Source organism: Calonectris borealis, chromosome 1, assembly GCF_964195595.1.
Source record: "Calonectris borealis chromosome 1, bCalBor7.hap1.2, whole genome shotgun sequence".
Lineage (NCBI taxonomy): Eukaryota > Metazoa > Chordata > Aves > Procellariiformes > Procellariidae > Calonectris > Calonectris borealis.
This window is the reverse complement of record NC_134312.1, coordinates 218,955,909-218,968,478: the sequence shown is the minus strand read 5'-3', so window position 1 is coordinate 218,968,478 and position 12,570 is coordinate 218,955,909. Positions and strand designations below refer to the sequence as shown.

Sequence of the window (12,570 nt, the reverse complement as noted above, 5' to 3'; positions counted from 1 at the left end):
AAAAAGAAAACCACCAAAAAAATCGACTCTTGGAAAATTTCTTTCCCACACAGGTTTTTATCAAAGCAGTTGTTTTATTTCAATCCATACTGCGGTACAGTCGCCTGCATCACCCCCACCTCCAATTTATTTTTATTTTTAACCCGCCTAGAAACAACAGTTTTTCAGCAGTGGAAAAAGCTGTTGCAGCACAAGACCCTCTCTAACGCCTCCGAGCCACTCTCCAAATTAAAAATGATCAAAGTTGTGTTGTAGTAAGAAACATTACCTGTCACCAAAAACCTCTGCGTAGAGCCCGCTCACCACAGCAGCCTCAGAAACTTCTATCTACACATCTCAAACGCGCTGTACAGGAAAATAAGCTTTGGAAGAGCTATTTCCACACATCTCTGCACGATTCGGCCGACCCAAGCACTCAAAGGTCAGAAAGTTGGTATCTCCTCACTATCCCGTCTCTGCAGCATGTGTAAATTTGCTTCTCCCAAGAAGCTACCTGAAAAGGGGGGAGGGGGGGGGGAGAGAAAAAGCAGTATTTAAGCATAGTGTCTGTTAAGTGACAGTTAAAAGTAAAATTCAGGTACTTATTTAGAGAGATCAGCTTTCCTTTTGGACTTTTACAGAGGGAAGAGGAGGTGGGTGTCTCCCGAAACAGCGTTAGCAGGTTTTAAAGGGCAGTTCAAGGTCTCACCAGGAGCAGGTAAGTGCTCACACAAGGGTTCTTCCGTTAGATCCAAATCCCGAGATAAAGGCAGCTGCCTGCTACCCGGCATCACCTTTCCCTACAGCCTTTATCCCACACGATACACCATGTTCCTTACCTTGTACACAGGGTCGCAGTCAGCTTCCGTGAGATCGAGGACGTAATCAAGGTCTTGCTGAACGATAAAGCAGGTTCCATCACCTACATGAGCAGAACAGATACCAAGGAAGGAAGGAACATTGGCCAATTAGTGAAAGAAGCCATGCTCTTAATTACAAACAGGCACTAACAGGTCCATCAGAAACACCTGACCACAGGGTATGAAGCCCCAGGAAGAGGGAAACATGCTGTGAGGATGTCAGAGAGATGGGAAAAGGCTCTAACAGTTGAGATGCACCTTGGAGGCCCTATTCTGGAGGAGCACAGGGGACGTGGAGGGTGGAAATCACAAGGCAAAAAGCAACCACGTCATATAGCTCCTACCACATCACCCTTTTGCCACAGACACTGTCCAGCCCTCTTCTACAAGCCAGCCAGCGCTCGTATGCAAGAGGGCAATCCCCAAAGAGCACAAAACTCCTCGATTCGATTATACAATTTCTACTGGCACGACACAGCCCTTGAGTTACCTTGGCTGGCAATAAATCCATCTCGGTACGGGAGCAGCGAAAGCACCGGTGCTCCTGATCTATGGATGACCTGGATTGGAGCACTAGAAAAAGGAGCGGAAACAAGGGATGAGTATTACGGTCTACAGTCAAGAGTCCATTCCAGTGTGCAAACAACGAAAGAAGAACGTGAGCTCGTGGTTGAAGGGTACACGAGGAGAACAGAGAGGACATGGGGACTTGGTCAGTGGTTAGCAAAGAGTCAAAAAGCACCATCTGGGAGCCTCCCTGCTCCGAGCTCACCTTTGACACTAAGAAAAACCAATTTAGAGCAGCTCCAGTCCTATGCTGGAATGAGGCTCAGGTAAATGTTAGGATCCTACAAAGACACTTAAGTCTCGCCGGTGAAGAAAAGGAAGGGGCTGTGCTTTTGGTGGGAGGAATACTGCTGTTAAGAAGTTTTCTGCTAAATCTATGTACATATATATGTACATAGATTGTATATAATCACACAGATATTCATATATAACAAAATATGCACAGTACATGAACATAATATATATATATTTATAAAGCAATAATCTGGAAGGTAAGGCTATGCCAAGAGCACCTCTGGTCACAGATCAAGACTGAAAAGCTTTTCGGTAACTAAGGGAACCTGCACAGTCTTTTAGGAGGCACTTTCCAGAGAACATCCCTTCAGATCACCAACCTGAGCAAAAGCATCCTCCCCAGTGCTCCCCAAGAGAAAGAAATGGCTGAAGAGGCTCAGAAGCTCACGGGACCATGGCTTGGGCCGTATCCACCCTTTAGAAGGGGCCTTGTCTGCCAGGACCCTCAATCTGGGCCACTTTCCCAGCCAAAAAACTAGTTTAAGTACTTGCAGCCCCAGGCACTCGCTCACTTTGTGTTTCTCACATCCAGCTGATATATGTTCCCATCCTGAGTCCCTGCTAGGATGTAGGTACTTGAGAGGAATGTGCAGCAGTTGAACGCATCAGATCCGACAAAGAGGAACACCTGGGAAAACAGGAACAAATTCAAGTGTCAGACACTCACAGATGAGGACACAGGACACCCAGAAGGAAGCAATAATTTATTTAGAAGTCAGTACAGTCGCTTCCATGAGTTGTGGCACAAACTGGCAAACCCAGAGGTTAATAAACCCTCAGATCTGCTCCAAAACATGGAGGGGAACAGTGCTCCAGGATCGGTTTTGCTAAGTCAGCAGACACTGCAACCAGTGAATGTTCCTGGGTCTCCTTTGGAGAAAGGATGTGTCACCGTGACAGGAGAACCGATGCTGAGCTCAGGCTAATCTTCAGACACCCACGGAGCGGCGAGACCAGATCTGCACGGCAGGTTGGCAAAGACCACTCCTTCCTCCCCGAGCTGCAGCCATTGTTACAGAGGCTGCCAGCTTTTTCCAGGGGAGCCCTTGCCATCTCCCTGACCAGCCGTGGTGAGCACATCTGTTCCACCCACATTTTACTCTCCACAAACACCACAAGCAGTTTAATCTGCTGCATCAACAGGAGCTCCTGATAAGATCTTCAGCACCTGAGATCTACCAACTCCATCTCCCTTTGCCAAGAGGAGGCAGATGGACTGGTGAACTCCTGAGGTCTCCTTCACACCCTACTTAAAACACCTGTCAGAATAAACAGCAACTTTACACCTTGGCTGGATGAGGCAGCCTGCAGTTCCTGCATTCACGATGACATCTACTGGCCACTGTTTAAACCGTCTTCCCCAAACCTGAGCAATTGGTACTCCTCAAACCCCTGCACACAAGTCTAGCCAGTAGAAAGGAGAGAAAGCATCCCTTTATTGTACCAGGTTTTAGTCTTTCCTCCACGGAATACACATGGGGGAGAACACTGCAGTGTAGGACCTCGGCCAAAGGCTGGCAGGTCAGCCCTCCCCTGCCTCCAGCCTGCTTCTGTCCCTTTCTGTGCCACGTGGTGAACCTCACCAGGGAAACAGAGCGGGATTAACATTCACCAGTTCACCCACCTAGGTTAGTTTCAACCTGTCTCAATTCCTCAGCCCAGTGCTCTGCACAGCCACGTGAACAGCAGCGTACAAACCGAGGAGCTGCTGCAGCAGCAATGGAAACAAAGGGACTGCAGCCCCAGAGCTGATTTTATAGCAGCATCTCAGAGCACTGAGATGTACTTGTGCAAGTACTTGTGATAGTCTCAGATTCCTTACCGGCTGCCTGCTCTGCAGTCCCACTCCTTGAAGTTTCTTGTCTTCTCGAGCCAGCAGCAGGATTTTCCCTTCTGTCCCAACCTCACGTTCGCCTGACAAGAGGACAATAGTTAACTCCTCACAACAAGTCCTGATGGTACCAAAACCCGACAGCTTGGATCATGGTTCAAAGCTGCGCCAGGGAGATTTAGACTGGACATTAGGAAGCATTTCTTTACCGAGACCACGGTCAAACACTGGAACAGGCTTCCTAGAGAGGTGGTTGATGCCCCAAGCCTGTCAGTGTTTAAGAGGCATTTGGACAATGCCCTTAATAACATGCTTTAACTTTTAGTCAGCCCTGAAATGGTCAGGCAGTTGGACTGGATGATCGTTGTAGGTTGCTTCCAACTGAAATAGTCTATTCTATTCTACCCCTGCTGAACCTATAACAGCATTCCTCCGTAGTCTAAGACACCAGCTGCAGCAAGGCAGGCCAGTAATCAAAGAGATCCCAGTCGTAAAGTGCTTGATAAGGCTCAATTTCTCCACAGGACTGGAGTGCTCCATTCTGGCGACCCTAGTTTCCTTCCCCAGATGGTACAAGGGCACACAGCAGCATGCCACGCACCCAGGATTACTGGTGACAAGCCTAAGCAGTTTGGGACAGGGGAATGAAGATGAATTTTAAGAGTAAGGTCCTTACTAGGAGCTTTTTCAGGCATGCCCAGGTTCAGCGAGTTGTCAGCAGTGCCCACAGCAATGCCATTGATAGGGGAGCCGCAGTCAACGATGACACCCAGACAGGCGGATTTTCCACAGTCCCAGAGGCAGGCAGTGCCATCTCTAGAGCAGGAAAGGACATTTCTTCCCCGATCCACAATGGCAGTGTCCAAAATACCTGCGTCAAAGCAAAGGCCATGTTCAGACAGGCAGCACAGAAAGCAAATAGACAAAGCATCTCATTTCCCAAGGCGAACTCGACTACAAGCCCCAAGGCACTGTCCCCAGAGTGCTACCAGTCACACCCAGTCAAATCGCGTGGGGTGCAACATGGGGCAGGGAGCCACGGCATCTAGGAAGAGGTGTATGTGGAAGGCAGCAGCTCCCAGCAAACCACATGCCAGAGTGGGAGCCATCACCTGGCACAAAGGCAAGATATTACCAATAAAATGATTGGCAACACCTTACCTCAAACTGAGCTGATACCGCAGCTGCTGCCGAGTTTCTACCTCCATAATTAACCTCTAACTTGGGCAGAAAACAGCCTGGCCCAGCACTCTTAGAACACTGCCAACTCCAGCTCTGCATAATCCCCAAAGTTGTGTGGGGCAAGCAGCATCCACATTATCCAGCTACAGCAACACCAAAAGAGCAGTTTTTGCAGGTGTCAACGTCCTCTAACGACTTTATTTCACCATGGGCTGTTGAGCCTAGATCTGAAAAATGACGCAGTGTTTTTTTTGGAAGGGAACAGTCAGATGATTAGAAGATTTAATTGACGTTTTCCCTACAGAAGCAGTCATTAAATATGACAAGCTCAAACGATAGGACAAACCAAGCAAATTGACTGCAGCAGTTTGGGCTGGAGTTAAAAGCAGAAAATAAAGTCAACTTCAGAGCCGTCAGGAGCCAGCCAGTGTCATTCTCACCAAAGCTCTGTTACACCGCCTGCCACGTGTTATTTACAGGACATTTGCGGCAAAGTATTATGAATCCACACAAACAGATCACATGAGAACAATGGCAGGTTCAGTGCAAGACAAGTTTTCGAGTTAATCAAGTTTTGGGCAGCCAGCCACGGGACTTACTAACCTTTTTAATAAAGCCTAGCTCCTTGTGAGACAGGGAAAATGAGCCTGTTCAGAGCCATGTTAGTTGCTCAGGGAGGAGGTAATTCGGGACAGTTTTGGGCATCTGATGCCACATCCACAACTCATTTGGACTAGCTCATGATCCGTTCAAGTTGGCATCCCTTAGGAAGCAATCACCGTGACAAGACAGCACCACCAGCCACTGTGCTCTGGCCCAGGTGTAAACAGGAGTAAAATGGGAGCCTGCTTAAGCATTATGTATAAATCTACACTGCTTCTGAACGAGGGGTCCTGGAAACCAAATCTTCTTTCCAGAGATTAACGGAGGCTCTGTCCAGAAATTGCTTCAATCATAGCTCTCAGGAGCCTTTCTGGTAGCTCATTTTCAATCCCTTGCAGTTCTTCTCTGGGACTAAAACAGTGTCAATTGGAGGAGTTTGTAGTGTGGACCCTGAATACAAGGAACAGCATCAACTCACCATGTAAGGTGGCCAGTGCATCTCTACGTGAGGACACAAGGAGGGTGAAGAATTTACCCTCATTTTCAGCAGCAAGACCATCAACAGGGCCAGAGCTGAACATCTGTCCTCAGTACAAGGGTGAACAAGCTTATTCCAGCCCTTCTTAGGAAATAATCACTTAAGTATCCTTGCAGCTGCTCTTGCTGTGCTTTACTCATTTTCAACAGCACATGTCCTCGAGGCAAGTAACTGCCTGCCTGAGTTCTGCAAGTCCATAATAAACTGCTATATGCTTTTCTGGGCAAGAAAAAAAAAAAAAGGAAGAGGCTGTGGAGCAACTGAAGGTGAGCAGGATGATCTGGGTGCAAGCAGGAGGCATTCCCAGTGCAGTGCAGGCAGCAAGGCTACTGAATGTCGGTCAGAGCTCTGGAGAGCTGAGACTGCCCTGGAGGAGCAGAACACTCTCTGCCTCCACCTCTGACATTCACAACAGGCTAATGCACTGCATCCTCCCTCTTTTTACCTTAATTAATGAAATAAATGCAGGTCAGTGACAGAAACCATTTCAGCTGTCCAATACAGAAACGACTGATCTTTTCCTTCAAGTTCTGGGAGCTTGAAAAAGATACTCCAGACATCTAATACAAATGCACAGCACAAAGTGCAGCAGGCTGGTGACGGAACATTAGCCCTCGATGCAACACAATTATACACATGGCAGATCAAGCGTTTTAAAGGCTAAGTACTCTGTACCTCCTTTGTGACCTTTAAACGTTACTACGCAGCTGGCATCTTCTGCTGACCAGATCTTTAGCTGGGCATCCATTCCCCCACTCAGAACCACGAGGCCCGATGGGAAAAACCTGCAACAATTCACATCATACACATGGCCTTCCAATAGTCTCTGGAAAAACAAAGAACTATGTGCTAGTTCCATTGTTATCACCCTTATGCCGAGCAGTTTTTGAGCTATGACACTGGAAAACTTGGATGTTCCCATGTGGGCAGAAGATTAAGCTCAAATCCTCTGGGTTTGCATTCCTGCAACAGACTCATCTGAATTCGAGGCACTCAAAGAGCTAGCAGGTACACTTTGGGCCTCCCTCTGCCATTTGGGTAGCTAATTACATAGCAAAGGATACTACATTTGTTTCTAATAACAGGTTAAATGTCTTCATCATCTGCCAAACAAGCAGCTGACAGGTCAAGCTCCACAAGAGACACCTTAACTGGGAAGGCAGCTAGCCATGATGTGGTTAATCCATCACGGGCAGGAGTCTTTTTTCCTCACCTCTTCTCTACTGCAGAAGAAATTCAGCGCTTGTACCACACAGGTTAGGAGCTGTCAGTTACCTTCTGCACTCCAGCTGTCATTCCTAACTACCCTTTCTCATTTTCACCCTGGGACTCCTCTCCGGATTGCTGAGCATCATTTGCCTTGGGAGAAGTCATGCTTTCCAACAGATTTGACTTAAAACCTCTGAGATGTCAAATTTCAATTAGCTTTTCAATCAAAAGCCAGATTCTTGCCTGCCCTAGACCACAGCATGCAGGTAGCCTGACCAACGTCACAGCCGAATGACTTCAGTAATGTCACAGACAACACACAACATCAAAGCTAGATGCTCTTACTCTTATTTCTCCATTCGCAGCCTGCCAGATTTTCATGGTCCCATCTGTGCTGGTAGACACACCAAGCCCTCCACCACTGGAAATATCAAGACAGGTAATCTGCAGGAGGGTAAAAACACCAAACATTAGCTTTATATGACCCTGTGTATAGGTATTTCTGCTCAAGAGCCTAACTCTGCGCTGGGGGAGACCTGTTAAGTACATCATTCAGCACTATTATCTCCCCAAGACATATTGCTGGACTCATTTAAAACACCCGAAAGAGTATCCATATGCCTAGCTTAACAGTTTCAGCCTGATAACAGTCTTTAACATTTAATAGCCTTATGCAAGGACTTCACAGGCTTTCTCTCCTCAACCTCTCAGTAAGTTTTACGAGATATTAATTAAGCCCTTAAGAAATCAAAAAACAAGTGGATCCTGAGCATCAGGCTTTTTCTAGAGGACAAAGGCAGCATAAAAATAATTTCTCTTCAATTTATCTGTTTACACAGATTGCTGCATTCCTCCTTCAAGAGCAAGCTGCTGATCTCGGCTGACCCACAGCCAGGGCTCAGACCAATTGGGTGACTGGAACTTGGCACAAAGCACCCCAGATTTCTTGTAATCGCCACCAAATTTGACAGAGAAATTGTTATTCTCTGCCTGTGATTCCGCAGAGATCTGCAAAGCAGGGAGAAAAATAAATGCTGAGTCAGGAGCCTGCACAGACAGCAGTTGTATTTCAGTTTACCCCAGGTGAAGCAGAAATCTGGATTTTTCTAGCAACTCCTGTACACAGATAAGAAATTGAGCCAAGCCCTTCCATGCTAGTCCGAGATAACTGGCCAGCTTGAGAGCGCCCTGACTCACAAGCCCACGAGACATTGTTCGAGATATTTATGAAGCCAACGGCACAGCCTAAATTTTCTGAAACACTGACTGAAAACTAGTTCCTTATGCAGGCAGGCTAACTCCTCACAGTCTGTCACATTAGGGTATTAACAACTGCCTGCTTTGCATAAATACTGGGAGAGCTGAATACTTTTGAAGAGAGCAGATGTTGAGCTTATATTCTTGCAAAAGGGTAGCCTTTCCCAGGATGCCAGACATTACTGCTGCCATTTGGGAAAGGCAGATGTATTTTAGTTGTGCATGAAATAAGACAACAGGTATTCTAGCCTTGAAAGAAACGATTACATCTTCCAAGTGAGAGAGATATTTCCAGTATAGATTGGAGTAATATTAAACAGGCTGAAAAAACAATGATATAGATTTTGTTACAACAAAGGTTAACACTAGTCTGCATCCTGCAAAAAACAACAGAACTATCACAACTGTGTAGTGGAATAGCTGCCTTGTCTTGCAAGATTTGGGTACTGGACTCATGCTATATCACCTCCAAAAGCTTCCTAATAATTGTATTTGTACTACATGGATTAGAAGAAAGTACTTCAGTGGCAAAAACCACTGACAGAAATGAGAAATGCAGATCCACCACGAGAAACGCAGATGACAGTTCCGCCGCCATTCCAACCCCACACCACCATGATGAAGCACAGGTTTCTGGTCTTAACTTGCACAGTTCGTCAGTGCGCTTGCAGGTCCCAACCACTGGTCAGGTATGTAAGGGATGAGGCTGCTCACCTTCATCCCAGGCTTCAGATTAAATGCTTTTCTGAACAATTAACTATTCGCAAACAGGACTGGGCTTTGTTGAACCTCTTGCATGCTCAGCCTTAGCCAGCAGCCAGACTGAAGAGACAGTTGGATTTACTACCCTGTTCACAGGGAAACTCAAAGATACGAGCAGACTGAGAGACTTTGCCAAGAAAGATGACAGCTAGAGGCCCGAGATTTAAGGACGATGCCCTCAGGCAGACCAAGTACATAACAGACCTGCATCAATCTGCAGCTGTTTCCAGATGTTAAGGAGGACGTCCTATGGCATCCTATGGCTGCACGTGCATCAGCCAGGGCTTGTGGGGACACGATATGCCACACTTCAGCCATACGTTCTGCTATCCAAGCAACAGTCAGACCAAATTGCTCTCCTGAGAAGCTCTGATAGCTCAAACCACAGCTAATTTTAACAGGGTACAGGATCAAGACTCAACCCTCCACTTGAAAAAAATAATAATTGGGAATTAAAACAGGAATTAAAAGATTTAAATAAGAGCACAAGGTAAGGGTTTAGCCGTTACAACAACCATTAAGTACATTTACTTACACATTGGTAACGTGAAAATATATTGGTAACATGAGTGGCATTTTATATAACAAGCCAATCTGTAGTAATTTCCTCCCTAGTTAAAAATAAAAAAAAAAAGCCTGTGAAGGTCATTCAAGCAGGAACGAAAAGCCTCACTGACATCTGACATATCCCCAAACTTTCAGGAGGGATGTGTAAACAGGTAAGGCCTGAGTGCTTAGAACAAGAGGCAGCAGGTAAAAAGGATAACTGGAGCTTAGTCCACACAGACTTTAAACTCATCTACATATTAATAGATATTGCTTCAGCTGCTTTCCAGAGGAGAGATCTGCAGTGCAGCTGTAACCCATCACACCCGTTTGACAGCAGACTAAACACTTACACCGGCATTTCCATTTTGCTGTGCTTTGAATGTTGATTCCATTTATCACACAAAAGGGCAGCTGGGGACTCTTAAGTAGCACAAAGCTCAGAGAAGTGATTCACCTCTCTCCGGAGCTGCCAAGCTCCGTCTCTCAGCAGAGCCCCGCTTCCTCTTAAGAGAGCTGTAGAGATGCAGAATCGCTTTTATGTCAAAACGCACCTTGATTTATACTGCTTTTGAGCTTCATGAATAGAGACTGACTTTTCAGCATTTTTGGCTGGGTTTATCACAACAATTTACTCAATAAATCGTGAGACAAGTCTACTAAAACATCTCCAGGAGCCTTCAGGGGACTCCCTCTAGGGCAGCCGGCTGTACCTGCAGGCTACACACTTCTTAGTTTCTTGGATCATTTCCATATAGGGTTAAGTGTTCAGCAAAAGTACAGACTACTTTCCAGCAAAGTCAAGTTCTGCACTTCTCATCAGTGAAGAAATGAAATTTCAGGTCAAGAGTCAGCCTTTCTGTATCGCTGTTCAGTGAGAAGCTGTACTTATTGCACCCCCAGATTGATCGGGGTGCAATAAGAAAGAAGATTATTCAGCAAAACGAGCAGGACCGCTTTTAACTGAGAAGTTCACACAATTTATTTCTTTTTTAAATACAAGCTGGGCCCTTTCTGGTCTCTGAATTCCCACCAGGTCAGATGAGTTTACGCAACACTCAATTCGCAGCCCCACAAAAAGAAATTCATACAGCAAATATCAAAGACAGACAACTTCATTACATGGGAGCAAACAGCTGCTACAAACCAGGGATAGATTTGAACCAGGCAAAGATGAAGAGCTCAGTGCCTGAAACCTCTTATTTTTATCTTGGTTTTTGACACACCAATTCACACATCTTATTCCTTTACAGGGGGATGCGTCATGGGCCTGAATGAGCAGAAATTAGATCACTTGCAAGAAAACAGTCTAAAGAATTTTAGAGATTACTTTTGGGGGGTAAACTTAACCATGACCAAGTTTCCCAAGTTTCTATGATCTGATAGGTTTTATTACCTAGTTCACGCACAAAGTCACGCTGCAGGCCATCCCTCAGAACAGGCACACAAGAGTCGGACACGTTGCGAAAGTTCACGGTCGCTTCCAGTTATTTCCCACTCACCTCACAAGATTACTTACACTTTTCTGATGAATTCTACAAAAAGTTGTGTATGGGGCCAGGAACTTTGTAGACACGTTTTCGTGAGGACAAGATATGAGAATGCTTTTCTAGAGGAGGAAAGAGAGGAGAAAAAGAATTAGAAGTGCTGTTAGTCCTACTGAAACACAGAGGCTGCCAAGGTAGAACTACGATCTGGACCTGGCTGCGGTCTCTCACAGCCTGAAGACTGATGGAAGGTGCAGCGTTGGGCTCGTTTCCTTACGTCTCCTCAAGATGCGGGCCCCGGGTGGCAAGGGATGGCCACTATGGCCTGGCCAGCCATGATGCACAACCCCAGCCTAACTATGGGACCAGCTCTAGGGCACTGCTCAGGTGGGAAGCCCAGGATCACGGGATAAGACCGTACAAAGGACCAGGAGACAGCTTTAGGCTGCTATTTTGACTGGCACAAGAGTATCGTCCCTTTGTGCATGGAAGGCGGTTACTGACACCCCGGCTCCACCCCAGCCCTGGCACCTTGGTGACTTCCCCGACCACAAAGCCCTCGGAGGCAGCGATGTCAGGGACGCCCTCAGTGCTGAGCCCACGGCGGGTCAGGCTGCCGTACAGAGTCGGCTTCCCTGCAGGGAGAGCAGCCATCAGCTCAGCCACCCCTCAGACCCCAGACACCCCCACAGCTCACCTTCCCCTCTCCCTCCCCTAAACCATCGGGCATCCCCCAACCGCCCTCACCCCATCCTAAGCCACAAGCCATGCTCCAAACCTCCCTCACCCCCTCCTAAACCACAGGGCATCCCCCAACTGCCCTCACGCCCTCCTAACCGACAAGTCATGCTCCAAACCTCCCTCACCCCCTCCTAACCCACAGCACACCCTGATCTCCCTTACCCCTCCCTAAACCACAGGGCCCCCACAACCACCTTCACCCCTCCCTAAACCACAGGGCCCCCACAATCACCCTCACCCCTCCCTAAACCACAGGGCCCCCACAATCACCCTCACCCCTCCTAACCCACAGCCCCCCCCCAACCTCCCTCACCCCCTCCCAACCCACAGGGTCCCCACAACCATCTGCACCCGCCCCAACCTCCTTCACCCCCTCCTAAACCACAGCCCCCCCCCAACTTCCGTCACTCCCTCGAGCCCCCCCGACAACCCCTCAGCCCGCCTCCCTCCGAGGCCTCCTCAGGCCCCTCAGCACTCACCAGGGCTCCGGCAGCTCAGCCAGGCCTCACCCTCGTCCCTTCTGCGGACAGAAAGAGCGGTGGTGAGCGTGGGGCAGGGGAAGGGAACCAGGGCTAGGGGAAGGGGACCAGAAGGGCCGTGCCCACCTCAGCGCCTGGCTCCAGTCGCTCTGGATCCGCAGCGTCGCCGCCATCTTGCCGTGGCATCCACTCCCCCTTCCGCCTCCTTCCTTCCCGTCAGGCCCCGCGGGGCGGA

The 12,570-nt window shown here is 47.8% G+C and overlaps 1 protein-coding gene across 1 annotated transcript; it reads right to left on the bottom strand.

Annotated features, from left to right (window-relative positions):
* Positions 1–49: 49 nt before the first annotated feature.
* On the bottom strand, positions 50–12,560 carry PAAF1 (proteasomal ATPase associated factor 1). Its single transcript, XM_075140408.1, has 12 exons — positions 12,462–12,560; positions 12,336–12,376; positions 11,647–11,750; positions 11,148–11,237; positions 7,409–7,507; positions 6,530–6,680; positions 4,208–4,402; positions 3,523–3,614; positions 2,213–2,328; positions 1,330–1,412; positions 819–901; positions 50–493 (listed from the first exon to the last, which is right to left on the bottom strand). The coding sequence occupies exons 1-12, from the start codon at positions 12,506–12,508 to the stop codon at positions 416–418; spliced, it is 1,179 nt and encodes a 392-aa protein (XP_074996509.1). The 5' UTR covers positions 12,509–12,560; the 3' UTR covers positions 50–415.
* Between the last annotated feature and the right edge of the window lie 10 nt (positions 12,561–12,570).

Coding starts and splice junctions, on each gene's coding strand:
- PAAF1 (XM_075140408.1), bottom strand. CDS start 12,508: ATGGCGGCGACGCTGCGGATCCAGAGCGACTGGAGCCAGGCGCTGAG. Junction 11,238..11,646: donor TGGTCGGGGAAGTCACCAAG/GTGCCAGGGCTG, acceptor TTCCTCCTCTAG/AAAAGCATTCTCATATCTTG. Junction 902..1,329: donor TGGATTTATTGCCAGCCAAG/GTAACTCAAGGG, acceptor CTGCTCATGTAG/GTGATGGAACCTGCTTTATC.